Source organism: Rhinolophus sinicus, chromosome 16, assembly GCF_057876585.1.
Source record: "Rhinolophus sinicus isolate RSI-liver-muscle chromosome 16, RSI-T2T, whole genome shotgun sequence".
Classification (NCBI taxonomy): Eukaryota; Metazoa; Chordata; class Mammalia; order Chiroptera; family Rhinolophidae; genus Rhinolophus; species Rhinolophus sinicus.
The window spans coordinates 133,191,006-133,209,628 of NC_142516.1; the positions used below are offsets into that span (position 1 = coordinate 133,191,006).

The 18,623-nt window shown below is 32.4% G+C and overlaps 1 protein-coding gene across 1 annotated transcript in view; it reads right to left on the bottom strand.

Annotated features, from left to right (window-relative positions):
* Window positions 1-18,623, bottom strand: part of ADAM2 (ADAM metallopeptidase domain 2) — a 100,994-nt gene that overhangs the window by 16,100 nt on the left and 66,271 nt on the right. The window contains exons 15-16 of the mRNA XM_019742046.3: window positions 13,596-13,701; window positions 8,961-9,144 (exon numbers count right to left, since the gene is read on the bottom strand). Coding sequence (XP_019597605.3) covers window positions 8,961-9,144; window positions 13,596-13,701 — 290 coding nt within the window. The remainder of the gene's footprint in view (window positions 1-8,960; window positions 9,145-13,595; window positions 13,702-18,623) is intronic.

An 18,623-nucleotide genomic window follows, 5' to 3' on the forward strand; every position in this document is an offset into this window, starting at 1 on the left:
TTCATGGATGACTTTGAAAGGTTCAAGACTTCAGTAAAGGAAGCAACTGCAGACGTGGTGGAAATAGCAAGAGAATTAAAATTAGAAGTGGAGCCTGGAGATGTGACTCAATTGCTGCTATCTCCTGATAAAACTTTAATGTATGAGGAGATTCTTCTTATGAGTGAGCAAAAAAAGTGGTTTCTTGAGATTAAAACTACTCTTGATAAGGAGGCTGTGAAGATTGCTGAAATGACAACAAAGGATTTAGAATATTACATAAACTTAGTTGATAATGCAGCACACAATTTGAGAGGAATGACTCCAATTTTGAAAGTACTACTACTGTGGGTAAAACACTACTGAACAGCATCACATGATGCAGAGAAATTATTCATGAAAAGAGGCAATTGATGCAGCAAATTTCATTATTTTAAGAAATTGCTACAGCCATCCCAACCTTTAGAAACCACCATCCTAATCAGTCAGCAGCCATCAACATCAAGGCAAGACCCTCTACCACAAAAAGTTTATGACTTGCTAAGGGTTTAGATGATTGATAGTATATTTTAGCAATAAAGTATTTTTAATTAAGGTATGTACATTTAAAAAAACATATAATGCTATTTCAGACTTAATAGATTACAGTATACTCTAAACAGAACTTTTGAGTATGCTGGGAAACAAACAAACAGTGTGACTAGCTTTATTACAATATTCATTTTATTGTGGTGGTCTGGACCAAACCTGCAATATCTTTGTGTTATGCCTGTAACTGAATTGAAAAATTCACTAGATGTGTGCAAGAACAGATTTAGGTAAGCAAAAGAAAGAATTAGTGAATTTGAATATAGGACAGTTTAAATAATTGAGTCTGAAATGCAGAAAGATAAAAGAACAAAGAAAAAATTTAAAAAAAAAGGCTAAGATATTTATGAAACACCATCAAGTAGATCAATATACACATTATGGAAGTCCCTGAAAGACATGAGAAGGAAAGGACCAGGGAGACTATTTGAAGAAATGGTGGCTGAAAATGTCCCATATTTGAAGAAAGATTGATTTATAAATTCTAAATCAGTGAATTGCAAGTAGGATAAACACTGTGAACAAAAAAAGAGAGCTATCTTGGCAAGCCTGAGAAGCTCAATTACTGAAAGTAGCCACACAGGGTGTTTTAATTATTTTTTTTTTTAATTCCTAACTGAGCAAGTTACGGTGGGAAAAGGCCTATATGAAAGATTAATCTCTACCTGGATCAAGCCTTGTTTTTTGTTTCTGTGCATCTAGAATAACATACTTAAAATGTCAGAATGACCTTTTCTCTAGACCTCCAAAGATAAACACCCATTTGGGGTGAGACAACCCTAACATTCCACATTATTATCATTTACAACATATCTCTGTAAAATATGAATGTGAAATGTTAACTGTCTTGTACCCATCCATGTAAAAGAAACATGTATCTCTCCATTTTAGTTTTTATCCAATCTTAAAGATTTCCCTGCTTTACTTTCTCCTGCCTCAATCTGCCATCAATGGATTTCATGTAACTTTTAAAAAATCTTCTCCTTTTATTCAAATGCATAAAATAAACTGCAAAACTGCATTATCTCAACCCTTTGAGATCTTTTTCTAGGACTAGCCCCAAATTGCTGGCTCAAAATAAATTCTTTTAACTGCTTAAGGTTTGGAATTTCTTTTGTTAACAACACAAAGATACTCACACTAAGACACATTATAATCAAACTGTGAAATGCCAAAGAAAAAGAGAGAATCTTGAAAGCGGCAAGTAAAAATGAATCATCATGTACAAGGGATCCTCAACAAGATGATAGCAGATTTGTTAGCAAAAACTTTTGAGGCTAAAAGGCAGTGAGCTGACATATTTGAATACCTGAAAAAAAACAACAACAAAAAACAAAAAAATATCCTGCCAACTGAGAATTCTATATCCAACAAAACTGTCTTTTGAAATTGATGGAGAAATTAAGACATTCCCAGATTGAAAGATGAACAAACAAAAAAGCTGAGGAAATTTATTACCATGAGACCTGGCTTACAAAAACAAAAAAAACACAAAAAAAACTAAAAGGAATCCTTCATGATAAATAAAAGGTTGCTAATGTAACTAAAAGTCATATGCACAAATAAAGAGCTCTGGTAAAGTTAAATAAATGGAAACATAAAAAATATGTATTAATGTAATTTTAATTTATAACTCCATTTAATAAAATTTCTATGAGGTTTGAAAGACATACATGAAAATAAATAATTTTAAATCTATTTAACGGCTATACAACGTAAACATGTAATTTTTGACATCAAAAATAAGTGTTGAGCACAAACTGTAAAGGAGTGGAGGTTTTTTATGTGTTTGAGGTTAATTTGGTATCAATTCAAAATAGATTATTATAAATTTAGTATGTTATATGTAATTCTATGGTAACCATAAAAAAACCTCTAGAATATACACAAAAGGAAATGAGGAAAAAGAAATAGATAAGTGTCATTACAAAACATCAACTAAACAAAAAGGAAGCTGATAATGAATCAAATGAAGTATTTAAAAAGCTATAAAAAATACAAAGAACAAATAAAATGTCAAAAACAAGTCCTTTTCTATGAATTAATGTTAATGGCTAAAGTTCCCCAATCAAATGGCATGAATTTGCAGATTAGATAACATTTTTCAACTATATGCTGAAAGAGACTCTGCAAAAGACTACCTTGGTATCTAATGACACAAAAAGGTTGAAAGTGAAAAGATGGAAAAATATAATCCATACAAATAATATAAAAAAAGGGCACTAATAGCATAATAATATCAAAGTAGATCTTAAATGAACTACTGTTACAAATGAAAACACAAAACACCAAAGACTTATGACATGATGCAAAACACTGCTGATATAAATTTTAAACTGCAAACCTTCATATTAAAAAGGAAAAAAGATCTTAAATCAACAACCTAAATTTGCACCGTAGGTAAATAAATAAAGAACATACTAAACCCAAAATTAACAGGAAGAAGGAAATAATAGAGGTCAGACGACAATTAAAATAGAGAGTAGAAAAATGAAAAACCAACAAAATTAAAAAACTTTACCTGGAATGACAAAGAAAAGAGAGAAGACTCAAATATTTAAATTAGAAATGAAAGTAGGGACATTGGTACTAATTTTACAGAAATATTGAGGATTATGAGAGAGTACTATGAAAAATTATAAGCCATCAATGTGTATAAGCTGAATGAAATGGAAAAATTTATAGGAATACCCCATCTACCAACACTGAATCATGAAGAAATAGAAAATCTGAATAGACTTATAATTCACAAGGAGTTTAATCAGTAATGAAAACCTTGAAACAAAGATAACCCCTGGACTGTATGGCTTCACTGGTCATTTCTACCAAACATTTAGAGAAAAATTAAATCAATCTTTCTCAAACTCTTCCAAAAAATTTGAATGAGAGGGAACACTTCCAGATGCATTCAATGATGCCAGTGTTACCCCAATACAAGAGCCAGCCAAAGACACTATGAGAAAAGAAAACTACAAACAAATATTGCTTGTGAACATTGATGCAAATACCTCAACAAAATACTAGTAAACCAAGTTCAGTGGCATAATGAAGAGTTTATACAATATGACCAAGTGGGATTTATTCCTGTAATGTAAAGATGGCTCAATATGCAAAAAGCAAACAATGAAATAAACTACATGAATGGAATGAAGGGACAAAAACACAAGCACCACATTTGATGCAGAAAAGTAATTTGACGAAATTTAACACCCATTAATGATAAAAACATTCAACAAACTGGAAGGAAACTATCTCAATGTAATAAAGCCTATCTATAAAAAGCAAATAGCTAACATTATACTCAAGGATAAAAAAAGCTTTTCATCTAATACCAAGAACAAGGATAACTATTTTCACAACTTGTATTCAACATAGTACTGGAAGTTCTATCCACAGCAACAAAAAGAAACAAATAATATCCAAATTGTAAAGGAAGAAATAAAATGATCTCTGTTCACAGATGATGTAATCTTATATGTAGAAAACTATAAATATTACACACACACACACACACACACACACACACTGACACACACAATGTTAGAACTAGTAAACAAATACAGCAGTTGCAGGATACAAAATCAACACATAATAATCAGTTGCATTTCTATACAATAATGGTGCACATTTGAGAAGGGAATTAAGTAAACAGTTACATTTACAATAGCATCAAAAAGAATAAAATACTGAGGAATAAACTTGTTCAAGGTGAAAGACTTGTACACTGAAAATTACAAAACATTGCTGAAAGATGTTAAAGAAAACATGAACAATTGGAAAGATATTCCATATTCATACATTGAAGATTTAATATTGTTAAGTGTCAACTTAACTTAAAAGCAACCTACAGATTCAACACAATCTTTATAAAATCCCAATTTATTTTTGGCAGAAATAGAAAAAGTCATTCTAAAACTTACTATACAATCTTAAGGGACTGCAAATAGTTAAAACAATCTTAAAAAATAAGAAAAATCTGGACACCCACTTATTAATTTCAACCTTACTAAAAAAGCTATAGTAATCTAAACACTGTGGTACTGACAAACAGACATACAGACCAGTGGAAAAGAATAAAGAGCCCAGAAATAAAATCTTTCAGCTATGATCAAATGATTTTCAATAAGGTTGGCCATAGAAATTCATACTACATATTCACAGGCAAACTAATGGACTTAGACCTTTAACTTACATCATATACAAAAATTAACTCAAAATGAATCCTAGACCTAAAGATAAGATCTAAAACTATGAAACTCCTTGAAAAAAACATAGGGGGATACTTCATGACATTGGATTTGGTAATTAATTATTGGATATGACCGATTAGAATAGCTATCAGAAAACACGCAAAAGAACAAATGTTGGTGAGGATTTGGAGAAATTGTAACCCTTGTGCACTGATGGTCAGAATGTAAAGTAGTAGAAAACAGTAAAGGAGTTCCCCAAGAATCAAACAAATTATTATATGATCCAGCAATTCCACCTGTAGGTATATAACCAAAACATTTGAAAACAGACACCTGAACAGAAATTTGTACAGTGATGAGAGTAGCATTTTTTACAATAGCCAAAAGGTTCAAATAAACCAAATGTCCATTGACAGATGAGTGAATAAACAACATGTGATATAAACACCAAACAGAATATTTAGCCTTAAAAAGGAATGAAACTTTGATACATGCAACAACATGGATTACTTTGAAAACATTATGCCGGGTGAAATAAGGACTCAAAAGGACAAATACTGAATAATTACACTTGCATGAGGTACCTAGAATATTCAAATTTATAGAGACAGAGAGTAGAATAGTGATTACCAGGGGCTGTGGGAAGGGGTCACTGGGGAGTTAGAGTTTGATGGGTACAGAGTTTCTGTTTCGGATGATGAAAATTTCTGGAGATAAGAGGTGATGATGTTTGCAGAACGATGTAAATGTGCAGTGTCTCTGAACTGTACACTTCAAAATGATTAAAAGTGGTAAATTTTATGTTATGCATATTATACCACAAGATAGTGTTTTATATTCTGTGTTTTATAGACTAGGATAAGAGGTGAAATCACTTAACTCTTGTTATGAAATCAATACTTGAACAACTCAAGGGTTAGGGGGGCTGATCCCAGTACAGTCAAAATTAGTATATAACTTTTGACTCCCCCAAAACTTAACTACAGTCAGCCCTTGGTATCCTTGGAGGATTGGTTCCAGAACCCCTGTGGGTTCCAAAAATCCACAGATATTCAAGTCCCTTATATAAAACGGCACAGAGCAATGCATACTCTCAGCCCTCTGCATATGCAGTTTTTAAAATACTGTTTACAATCCACTGTTGGTTGAATCCATGGATGTGAAACCCATGGACATAGAGAGCCATTTATTTATTTAAAAAATCCACGTATAAGTGTAAGTTCAAACCTGTGTTATTTGAAGGTCAACTGTATATATTGTTATACTCATCAGCTAAGGGCATCCTAAAAAACCATATATTGAATTCTGTAGTTTATGAGGAATGTACAATTTGAACAAATATAATTGTTTTCCTTGGTTGAAATGGTGGGGGGAAATCAGAATATTTATTTAATATAATAAAGGGATTAAATGTGGAACAAAAGGTGAAATCAATCCAGACAGAAATATTTTGAAAAGTTTGCAAATACATTCATTATAATAAGAAAAAATTCAAAACAAGAAATAAAGGGGAATCCTTAAGGAACAAAGTTTTCAATGTGGTATACGTTTGATTAAAATTGATTATGACTGGGGGTTCTGTTTAGCAAAGTTACTGTGGTGTTTCTGACCCAGCCAGGTCACTTCCAACAATCTGCTTTATCTCCATCAGTAGTGTGATATACTGATTCGTGTATATCGTGTATATTCTTTTTATAAGTACACAAATGGTTTATGTTTTTGCAACTTGAAACCAGTTCCTCTTTTCCATTTTGGAAAAGGAGGTAAATTAACATTACCTTGCTCACATTTTAGAGATCTTTTCATAGTCAAGGAAGAAAAAAATAACACCAAAGTGTGTGTTGGAGTGTTCATAATGATCATGTCTGTTTTCAGTGGTGATGTCATATTCCTCATGTGCTTTCTTGTGATCAGTCAGAGTGGGAAAGCTTGATAGTGAGAATCATGACAATTATCTGGGATTTCTTGTTTCTATAATATTCCTCCATGACTCCTTTAGTTGCTTCCTTAGAATCATACATTGATATTTCCTATCCTAATCTTCTTAAAATATTTTTATGAGTATCTGTATTTATTTCTTGCGCAAAACATTTTAAAATCAGGGTTTATGCTTATCTTTTCTACTTGAACTTAATATCAAAACTTTAAATAACAGATCTTGGCAAATCCTTGTTATGTTCTTCTAGGATTAACTGTGTGCAAGTAGGTGGTAATATTTACAACTATTTTGATTACTTAGTCACTAATGTTTGAGAATTGAAACAATATGTACAGAATTCAATATCTCTTCCTATTTCTTTGTTGATAAAAGAAAAATTTTAATTTCTTGCGACAATGAGCTCATTTTAATCCAAATGAATATTTTATATATGAGTATTTAAAGAAAACAATGTCACTGTAATTGGCAGAATACATTAAAAAATGTTTTCGAGCACTAATATGCAGCTAGCTTGATCATCTTTTGCTAATAGATATATGTGAAGCCAAAGTTTTGCGGCCATCTCTTGGATAACACCTCCTAAGATCTCCACCCAGCTTCTCTAATCTCTCTACTGTGAAACAGAAACTTCTCTAACATCATAATGGATTGTTTTTTAATGATGAATAGTAGCATGTTTTCAAGCTGCTGAAGTAGATGTCTGTTTGATAAAGCATTACCTTGGTCATGAATACTGTGGTAAAGTAGTGACTGCCAGATATCCCTCATCCTGTTAACTAACTGTGGTGAATAAAGATGCCATACACCCTTTCCCCCTTTGCTCTTTACAATAATCCTTCTTGAAATGTGGAGATGGTTGGAGTTCCATCAACCATCTTGAAAGCATAAGGAAGAGTATCACTGTACAGAATCTATAGCTGAAAATTAGACTGAGTCTGGATAATTGATACATGATGGAACCCCATAACTACTCTGGATGGACATCTCCACAATTTTTTACATGATGGGGAAGAATAACCCACACACTGTTTAAGTCATTCTTCGTGGTTCTTGTTTCCTGTGCAATTCCTAACTCATACAGTCTGTGGTAGGCTATTTGGAAATAATGGAGAGTTCAAAATTAAAGAGTGTTTTGGCAATAAGTTGGGAAGTATTTTGCAAAGTGAATTTCATAAAAGCAAAGTTATTACAAAGTTTATTAAACGGATTTTTGTGTAAAAATTTGGGGTGACAATTTTTCTTTTGTTTACTTTTTTACTTCCTAATTTTTAAAAGAATAATAATAAATTAGGTTGTGATAGGGCTTTAATATGTATGACAAATATTTCCATAATTATCAGGTAAAATAATTATTTTAAATATGTATACATTCATAATGATTTACAATTAAAATGTGAAAAATTGTTAGATTTCATTTATACCTGGTTACATCCAAAACATAAAATTTTTACTCCTCACTTACAAAAATAAACTTCTGTTCCCAAGTCAATTATGTTTTGCCTTTCCCTCTGTTCTAAGTTAAGTGATTTAATATATTATGTTTCTTATTAGACCAGACGTTATAATTAAAAAAATTTTTGATATCAGAATAGTTTAAACTTGAGCTTCGTAGTGTATTTATGTATATCTATATCAGTAACATATTTCATAGAGGAAAAATCTAGGAAGACAGAAAATGTTGATATTTATATCCACACAGGCTATAGAATGATAATAGAGCAAAAACAGACAATAAGATGGGATGTTCTTATAAAGATATATATATAATTAGTATAGCTAGATAAGTATTCTATATTTGTGTATATGTGTATATAAATAAAGAGTTGATAGAAGGTTCATGAAAATGGAAAGAGTAGTTACATCTCAGACATATGCCTTTAATTAACTTTCACTTTACATATTCTTTACATTATTTTAACAACTATTTAAAAGTAATTATACCATAAAATAATTCATGACATTAGAAATATTCTGTGAAATATGATCTAATTTAATAAAATACAGTTAAGGAACAATATGATTCTCAATTCAGTGAATGTATATAATTTCTATGAAAAAAGCCAGTGAAATATTCATGGTGATATCATCTATAAATGAACGCAGATTATATTATGTTTTTCCTTAAGTATTTTTTTATTTTAAAAAATTTATTTTCTTATTTTTGAAATTGAATGTGCACTTAAATTACAAGGAAAGTACTAAATATGCATTTAAAAAAGAGTATAAAATATTAGGAAGTCGTTTGGTAATGAAAGACTACATACCTTATTTTCACCACACATTGTTCCATCTTTTACCCACATCTTTTCACTGTCTTTATGATCATGTAAATACTCCAATGAGATGCAGATATGTCCATTTATGTTAGAATAAATAATAGTAGCATTAGGAATATGAAGTATCTGTTGTCTTTCATATCTACATATTAATTTTCCACACATCTGGTCCCTATTATTTACCAGTAAATGAAAATCATTAGTTTTAAATACAGATAAATATTAGGATATCATTTCTAAAGCAAGAAGTTATAAATAAAACATTAAAGTTTTGGAAAAAGATGCATGCTGCAGTTAATTGTGACAAACCAAAAAAATATGAGGGCCTTGCCTACATTGTTAATAATAACTGATCATTTTTAATAATTATGAACTATTTCCTAGTTAGTCTGATCACTTTTTTGTAATGATTCCTTCACTCTTTTTTGATTCTTAGACATAATAAATTCCTAGTTTATTCTATCCTAAAAAATTAGTAAAGTTTATCTAATCACCAGTCTCATCGGACTTCTTTTTTAGTTTCTCAAACACAATACCTATGTTCAGAATTATGGGTCTAAAACTGACAAGAGTTTGAGATGCACACTCAAGGAATATTGTATACAATATATATTATTAAAGTAAAATCACTAAAATACATTATAATGATAGTGCTGTAAACCACAGGAAAAAAAATCATGAAAATAACAGGATATGTAAGAGGAGGAAATAAAAGGCATCTGAATTGGGAATGAAAAAGTTAAATTGTCACTTTTTGCAAATAGCATGATTCTTTATATAGAAAACCCTAAAGACGCCACCAAAAAGGTATTAGAAACAGTAAACAAATACAGTAAAGTTGCTGGTTACAGAAATCAATGTACAAAAATCCATAGCTTTCCCTATATACTAACAATGAAATTTCAGAAAAAGAAATGAAAAAACAAACAAGCAATTCCTTTTGCAACTGCAACAAAAATAATAAAACACCTAGGAATAAACTTAACACAGGATATAAAGGACTTATACACTGAAATTGTAAGACATTTTTAAAAGAAATTAAAGAAGACACAAAGAAATGGAAAGACATTCCGTGTTCATGGATTGCAAGAATAAGCATAGTTAAAATGGCCATATTACCCAAAGCAATATACAGATTTAATGCAATCCCCATCAAAATCCCAAGGGCATTTTTAAAAAAATAGAACGAAAAATCATCAGATTTGTATGAAATCACAGAAGACACCAAATAGCCAAAGCGATCCTAAGAAATAAGAACAAGACTGGTATTAGTCTTTGTGAGGTATCACATTCCCTGACTTCAACTTGTACTACAAAGTGACAATAATCAAAATAACATGGTATTGGCAGAAAAACAGACACACTGACCAATGGAATATAATTGAAACCCAAAAATAAAGCTACATAAATATGGACAGATAATTTTCAACAAAGAAGCCAAAAACAAACAATGGAGGAAAGAAAGTCTCTTCAATAAATGGGGCTGGGAGAATAGGAAAGTCACATGCAAAAGAATGAAACTGCACTGCTATCTGTCACTGTGTAGCAAAATTAACTCAAAATGGATCAAGACCTAAACATATGACCTGAGACAAAAAAATGCATAGAAGAAAAACATAGGTACTCAACTTATGGACCTTGGGTTCAAAGAGCATTTCACGAATTTAACCTCAAAGGTAAGGGAAGTAATAGGTAAAATAAATGAGTGGTACTATATTAAGCAAAAAAATTTTGACCAGCAAAAGAAACCATCGACAAAATAAAGAGGCAACCAACCAAATGGGGAAGATTTTTGCAAACAAGGCCTCCAATAAGGGACTAATACCCAAAATATATAAGGAATTCATACAACTTAACAACAAAAAAACACCAAACAATCCAATTAAAAAAATGGTCAGAGGACCTGAAGAGACATTTCTCCAAAGAAGACATACAAATGACCAATAGAAATATGAAAAAATGTTCAACATCACTAATCATCAGAGAAATGCAAATGAAAACCACAATAAGATATCACCTCACCCCAGTTACAATGGCTATCATCAACATTCAAATAATAAGTGTTGGAGAGGCTGTGGAGAAAAAGGAACCCTCATACACAGTTGGTGGGAATGCAGACTGGTGCAGCCGCTCTGGAAGGCAGTATGGAAATTCCTCAAAAAATTAAGAATAGAATTACCATATGACCCAGCAATCCCTCTGCTGGTTATCTATCCCAAAAATCTGAAAACATCTATCCATAAAGACACATGTGCTCCACTGTTCATTGCAGCTTTATTTATGGTGGCCAAGATGGGGAAACAACCAAAATGTCCTTCGATAGATGAATGGATAAAGAAGTTGTGGTATATATACACAATGGAATACTATTCTGTCACAAGAAAAGAGGAAATAGTGCCATTTGCAACAATGGATAGATCTTGAGATTATTATGCTGAGTGAAATAAGTCAGACAGAAAAAGTCGAGAACCATATGATTTCACTGATATGTGGGATATAAAACTGAAAGCAACAAAGGAATAAGACAAGCAAGTAAAGAAATAAAAACTCATAGACACAGACAATAGTTCAGTGGTTAACAGAGGGTAAGTGGGGAGGGGGGTGGTAGATGAGGGTAAACGGGATAAAATATATGGTGATGAAAGGAGAACTGACTCTGGGTGGAAAACACACAATGTGACATATAGATGATGTATTACAGAATTGTACACCTGAAACCTATGTAACTTTACTAACAACTGTCACCCCGATAAACTTTAACTTAAAAATATTAAAATTTATTGGGGTGACAATGGTTAGTCTGAAAAGCATAAATGCATACAAAGCTTCCATTTTATATTAGTCATGATATCCAATACAAAGTCAAAAATGCTAGGCATATCAAAAAATTAAAATGAGACATAATCAAGGAGCAAATAAATCACTAGATACCACTATTAAAATTACCCAGATACTGCAATTAGCAGAGAAGTACTTTATAGCAGCTAATATAAAATTTATCAGTGATTTCAAGGAAAATATAGTCATAATAGCTGGACTTAATCAATATACAAACAAAAGGTGAATGTTTAAATAAAATAAAAATTATTGTAGTAAAAGATACATTGCCATTAATTCCTCTCAAAATACTCCCCCTTGCTTTGAACACACTCATCCCATCATTTTTGCCACTTTCTGAAGCAGTTCTGGAAGTCCTCTATAGTGTGTGTCTTTAGTTGCACTGTCATGACTGCCTCAATGTCCTGAATCGATTCAAAATGTTTACCTTTCATGGTCATTTTGACTTGGGGGAAGTCACATGGTGCCAGATCCAGTAAACAAAGTGGATGAGGATACACTGTAACCTTTTTATTTGACAGAAATTGCTGTACCAGAAGCAATGTGTAATATTGTCATGATGGAGGATGATTTATGGCACACTTTAAAACACACCTTCTCTCAACTATATCTCACACCTGACTGACTGCACCGAATAAGTTGAAACTTGTCACACACTGTTACTAAGGTTTGACGTGCTGCTTCCCATATTGAAGATCCCTGCCTTTCCGTTGGATGGCACATGGCAGCAGCATTCACCATATTTTGGGATCACAATGGAAAGGCTCCGTGTCACACATTACTTCTGGAATGGCAATTTCTTTCAAATAAAAACATTATGGTGTGTCCTTATCCACCTTTACCAGAACTGGCACTGTGTTACTTCTGGCTCTTCCCCAAAGTCAAAATGACCATGAAAGGTAAACGTTTTGAATCGATTCAGGACATCGAGGCAGCCACAACAGCACAACTAATGACACTCACTAAAGAGGACTTCCAGAACTGCTTCAGAAAGTGGCAAGAACGATGGCATGAGTGTGTTCAAAGTGAAGGGGGCGTACTCTGAGGGGAATTAATAACAATGTGTCTTTTGCTGTAATAAATTTTTAAAAAATTAAACATTCACTATAGTTTTTGATCACACCTTGTATGCTTTAGCAATTGTGAAACAAACTTCTGTGTATTCTAAATTTGAGCATATGAGGAAGCAACTTATAAATGCACTAAGATGTATTTTGTGGTGAGCATATTATATGTCAGTCTCATTCTAGAGCTTTTCATGAAGTATCTAAATTTCACACTGGTGCCAGACCAATGATGTTAGTGGAATTGATATTAATAGTTTACATATCAGAAAAGTGGAATATATGTTCAAGATCATACAATTAGGTAGGCAGTGTAGTTAGGATTTGAAACCATGACATCTAGCTGTACAGTACATGTTCATAAACATAGTGCTTTACTTCCTAGATAGTAAAAATTCATATATTTTCATTCCATCACTCTAAGAGTAGTCATCCTTTGTAAATTAAAGTGACAGCATGCAAAACAAAAATAATCAGTCCTTCTAACTAATAGAAAATTAATGCATCTACATGTAAATTAAATATTATGTGGGAAGGTATGAGGATAAATTTGGATATATGAGGAGGAAGTACAGACATTTTGTATTTCATGTATTTATAATTGTATTAAATATAGTCATATTTCATGGCCAGGTGAAATTTTAATTACATATAAATTTATCTGGTAATATTTTCTAATTTAAGGAAATAAATGGAGTTTGTCAGATTTTATAAAGCATACTTAGGGTTACACTTTTTGTATCCTGAAGAATCTGAACCACAGTTCCCAGATTGATCGGCCATAGAATTAAGGTGTTGAAAACACTCAGGAGGCGCCATCTGTGTACCTGAAAAAAAAAAGTTTGCTTAGTTATATTGAACTTATATTAATTTAAAATAATTAATGAATACATTTAAAATTCTAAAATGGTTTAAAACATACTGCACAAAATAAGATTACAATATAAAATTGAAAATAAAAACTAGGTTTTTATTTCACTTATATGTACAATATAAAACTGAAAGCAACAAACGAATAAGACAAACAAGCAAAAACTCATGGACAAAGGCAATAGTTTAGTTAGGAGAGAGGGGAGCTAGAAGAGGGGAAAGGGGTCAAATATATGGTGACAGAAGAATATTTGACTTCGGTTGGTAAACACACAATGCAATCAGTGTATAGATGATGTATCATAGAATTGTACACTTGAAACCTATATAACTTTTTTAACCAATGTTACCCCAATAAATTTAATAAAGAAAAAAGATCAGACATAACCACTTCAATGAGATATCTAGAAGTTGTGAATACTCGTTTGCTATCCAAAAATATATCTTAGATTTAAACATGGTATGCAATTTGTTTTCTAATTTTAGTAACTCTAGAAATACATATCTATAAGTATATAAGAAACTTAAAAAATAATTGACTTATTGGTCAATAATCTGTGTTTGCATAAATGTGTTTTCAAGTCAAACCACTCAACTAATATCCTGCTTTTTTTCATCATAATTTCCTCAGACCAAAAAAACCTTGGACCCACAATTGATTCATTTTCACATTCACTATTTAATTCATGCACATAATGTACATAATTCACATTTTACAATCAAGTGATTTTTCAGTAGAGGTTCCAAGTAGGTTGAATGGGGGGATAATCATCTTTCAACAGTGATGCTGAGGCAACTGGGTATCCACATGCTAAAGATTTAAGTTGGAACCATTTCTCACACCACATACAAAAAACTAACTCAAAATGGATTAGTGACTCAAATTTAATAGTGAAAGCTATAAAATTCCTGAAGAAAACAAAGGAATAAGTCAGGACCTTGGATTAGGCCATGCTTCCTTAGATATAACACCAAAATCACAAGTACAAAATAAAAGATAAATTGAACTTCACTAAAATTAAAACTGCTTCAAAAAAAGCCATCAAGAAAGTGATGAGATAATCTACAAAATGGGAGTAAATATTTGCAAAACATGAATTTGACAATAAACTTGAATCCAGAAAATATAAAGAACTGTTATAACTCAATAAGATAAATAATTAAAAAATAGGTAAAGGATTCGAATAGACATTTCTACAAAGAAGATATACAAATGGCCAACAAGCACATAAAAAGATGTTCATCATTAATTATTAGCTAAACTCCAATCAAAACCATAACAAGGTACTGTTACCGGACTCAGGTCCAGTGCCACTTTTCGCCTGGGGCCCAAGAACTCTAGTGACAAGAGTTGGTGAGGAGAAAAGCATTCTTTATTCTAGATTCTGGCAGATAGGGAAGACGGCAGACTAATTAATATCCAGGAAAAAACCATCTTCCCCGAACTGAGAATAATCAAATGGTTTTATAATCAAGTAGGCTGGTGGGAGAAAGAACAAAGAAAAATGAGAGTCGTTCATGTAAGTTTCAGGAAATTGCCTCCCAGGGCCTGGTCTCAGAAATCGCCTCCCATGGCTTCCTCAGCTTCATAATGTTATTTCGAACTCAGCAGCCATGGCTGGAGTGTTTCATGCATCATGAGCAAAACCTGTAAGGGAGTTGCAACCATGGATCCTGGTGTCCGGGCACCTGAGAATTGAGAAATTGTTCTTTCCAGATTAGTTCTCTGCTGATTAATTAGATCAACAAGGTATGTATAGTCTTAAGAAAGGGGATCAAGCAGAGTCATTGAATTAAGCAGTGAAGGGGAAAAACAAGGGAAAACAGTTAAATAGCAAGCTGTGAGGTGAATCAGACTATGAGTTGACTGAACTAAATCTAACTAAGTCATTAATTTTGAGTTTCACCCTTACAATACCACTTCACATCCATTAGGTCATCCACAGAATAACTCAATATTACAAGGAAATCAATTAAACTAAAATTAACATCTGAATTAATATATAAATCTGGTTCTTAGACTCAGATGCAAGAGTGGAGAGACAAGTCAAGACATATAAAGAAGACAATAAAAGCTAAGATTACTTGTCTTTGATATATTAAAATAATTGTAAAGGTAGAGAAATTAAACAGTGTATGACTGGCATATGTAGAGAAAAATGACCAAGAGAACTGAAGAGAAAATTGAGAAACATTCACACATTTAGTTTAAAAACAACCAACCAAACTCTTAATATAGATCATATATAAATTACAGTCCATTCAAGGGTATCAAGTTATGACAATAAAGTGGTTATCAGTATGCTGTTAATACTAAATTGGATATATGTCAAACAACACACACACACAGACACACACAAATGCATTCCTTCCCCCATTCCCTCTTCTAGCCTGAGGCAACCATTATTGTACTTTCTGTCTCTATAATTTGCCTATTTCATACACTGTATATAAATGAAATCATAGAATATGTCTGTGGCCCTTTGCAACTGCCTTCCTTACCTTAGCATAATGTTTTCAAAATTCAGCTACATTTAGCAAGTATCAGCACTTCGTTAATTTTTATTCCCTAATAATGTTCCATATCTTGTTTATTTTACTGTTTTCTCAGTTGATTGGCATTTGGGTTACTTCTACATTTAGTCTATTATGAATAATGGTGCTATGAACATCTGTATACAAGGTTTTGTGGGAACATATGTTTTCAGTTTTCTTAGGTATATATCAGGGGTGAAATTGCTATGCTCAACATTTTAAGGAAGTGCCAAATTGTTTTCTAAGCCACTACAACCATTTTATATTCCTACGAGCACTGCATAAAAGTTCTGATTTTGCCACATTCTCACTAACGCATGTTGTTATCTGTCTTTTTTAATTACAGCCATCCTAGTGAACATGAAGAAGTTCTTGCTGTGGTTTGATTTGCATTTCCTTGGGTTTTTTTTTTATTTTTGGTTTTTTTTTTAGTTAAAGTTCATTGGGGTGACAATTGTTTGTAAAGTTATATAGATTTCATGTGTACAATTCTGTATTACATCATCTATAAATCCCATTGTGTGTTCACCACCCAGAGTCAGTTCTCCTTCCATCACCATATATTTGATCCCCTTTACCCTCAGCTACCACCCCCTTCCCCTTTACCCTCTGGTAACCACAAGACTATTGTTTGTGTTTGTGAGTTTTTGTTTCTCATTTGTTTCTCTTGGTCTTTTGTTGTTTTTGGTTCATTTACCACATATCAGTGTAATCATATGGTTCTCTCCTTTTTCTGTCTGACTTATTTCGCTTAGTATCATACTCTCAAGGTCCATCCATGTTGTCACAAATGGTCCTATTTCATCTTTTCTTCCCGCCGAATAGTATTCCATTGTGTATATATACCCCAACTTCTTTATCCATTCATCTATCGAAGGACATTTTCGTTGTTTCCATGTCTTGGCCACCGTAAAAAAAGCTGCAATGAACATTGGACCACACGTGTCTTTATGTATAAATGTTTTCAGATTTTTTGGGTAGATACCCAGGAGAGGGATTGCTGGGTCATATGGTAATTCTATTCTTAATTTTTTGAGGAACCTCCACACTGCCTTCCATAGCGGCTGTACCAGTCTGCATTCCCACCAACAGTGTATGAGGGTTCCTTTTTCTCCACAGCCTCTCCAATACTTGTTACTATTTGTCTTGTTGATGATAGCCATTCTGACTGGGGTGAGGTGATATCTCGTGGTTTTTATTTGCATTTCTCTAACGATTAGTGATGTTGAGCATTTTTTCATATGTCTATTGGCCATCTGTATGTCCTCTTTGGAGAAATGTCTCTTCAGGTCCTGTCCCCATTTTTCAATTGAGTTGTCTGTTTTTTTGTTGTTGAGTTGTATGAATTCCTTGTATATTTTGGATATTAGCCCCCTATTGGGGGACTGAAGATTTTTTTGTTCTGTTTCTTTAAAAAATTCCATTGGGATTTTGATGGGGATTGCATTAAATCTGTATATTGCTTTGGGTAATCTGGCCATTTTAACTATGTTGATTCTTCCAATCCATGAGCACGGAATGTTTTTCCATTTCTTTGTGTCTTCAATTTCTTTTAAGAATGTCTTATAGTTTTCAGCATATAGGTCTTTCACATCCTTGGTTAAGTTTATTCCTAGGTATTTTATTCTTTTTGCTGCAATTACAAAATGAATTTTTTTAAATTTCTTTTTCTGAGATTTCATTGTTAGTATATAGGAATGCAATGGAATCTTGTATGTTGATTTTGTAGCTGACAACTTTACTGTATTCGTTGATTGTTTCTAATAGTTTTTTGGTGGAGTCTTTAGGGTTTTCTATATATAGCATCATGTCAGATGCAAAGAGTGACAATTTAACTTCTTCATTCCAAATTTGGATGCCTTTTATTTCTTTCTCTTGCCTGATTGCTCTGGTGAGGACTTCCAACACTATGTTGAAAAGCAGAGGTGATAGGGGACAGCCCTGTCGTGTTCCTGAACATAGAGTAAAGGGCTTCAGTTTTTCACTGTTAATTATGAGATTAGCTGAGGGTTTGTCATATATGGCCTTTATTATGTTAAGATATTTTCCTTCTATGTCTATTTTATTAAGTGTTTTAATCATAAATGGATGTTATACCTTGTTCAATACTTTTTCTACATCAATTGATATAATCATATGATTTTTGACCTTTATTTTGTTTATGTGATGTATCACATTGATGGACTTGCATATGTTGAACCATCCTTGTGCCCCTGGAATGAAACCCACTTGGTCGTGATGAATAATCTTTTTAATGCATTGTTGCATTCGATTGGCTAGAATTCTGTTTAGGATTTTTGCATCTGTATTCATCAGAGATATTGGTCTGTAGTTCTCTTTTTTT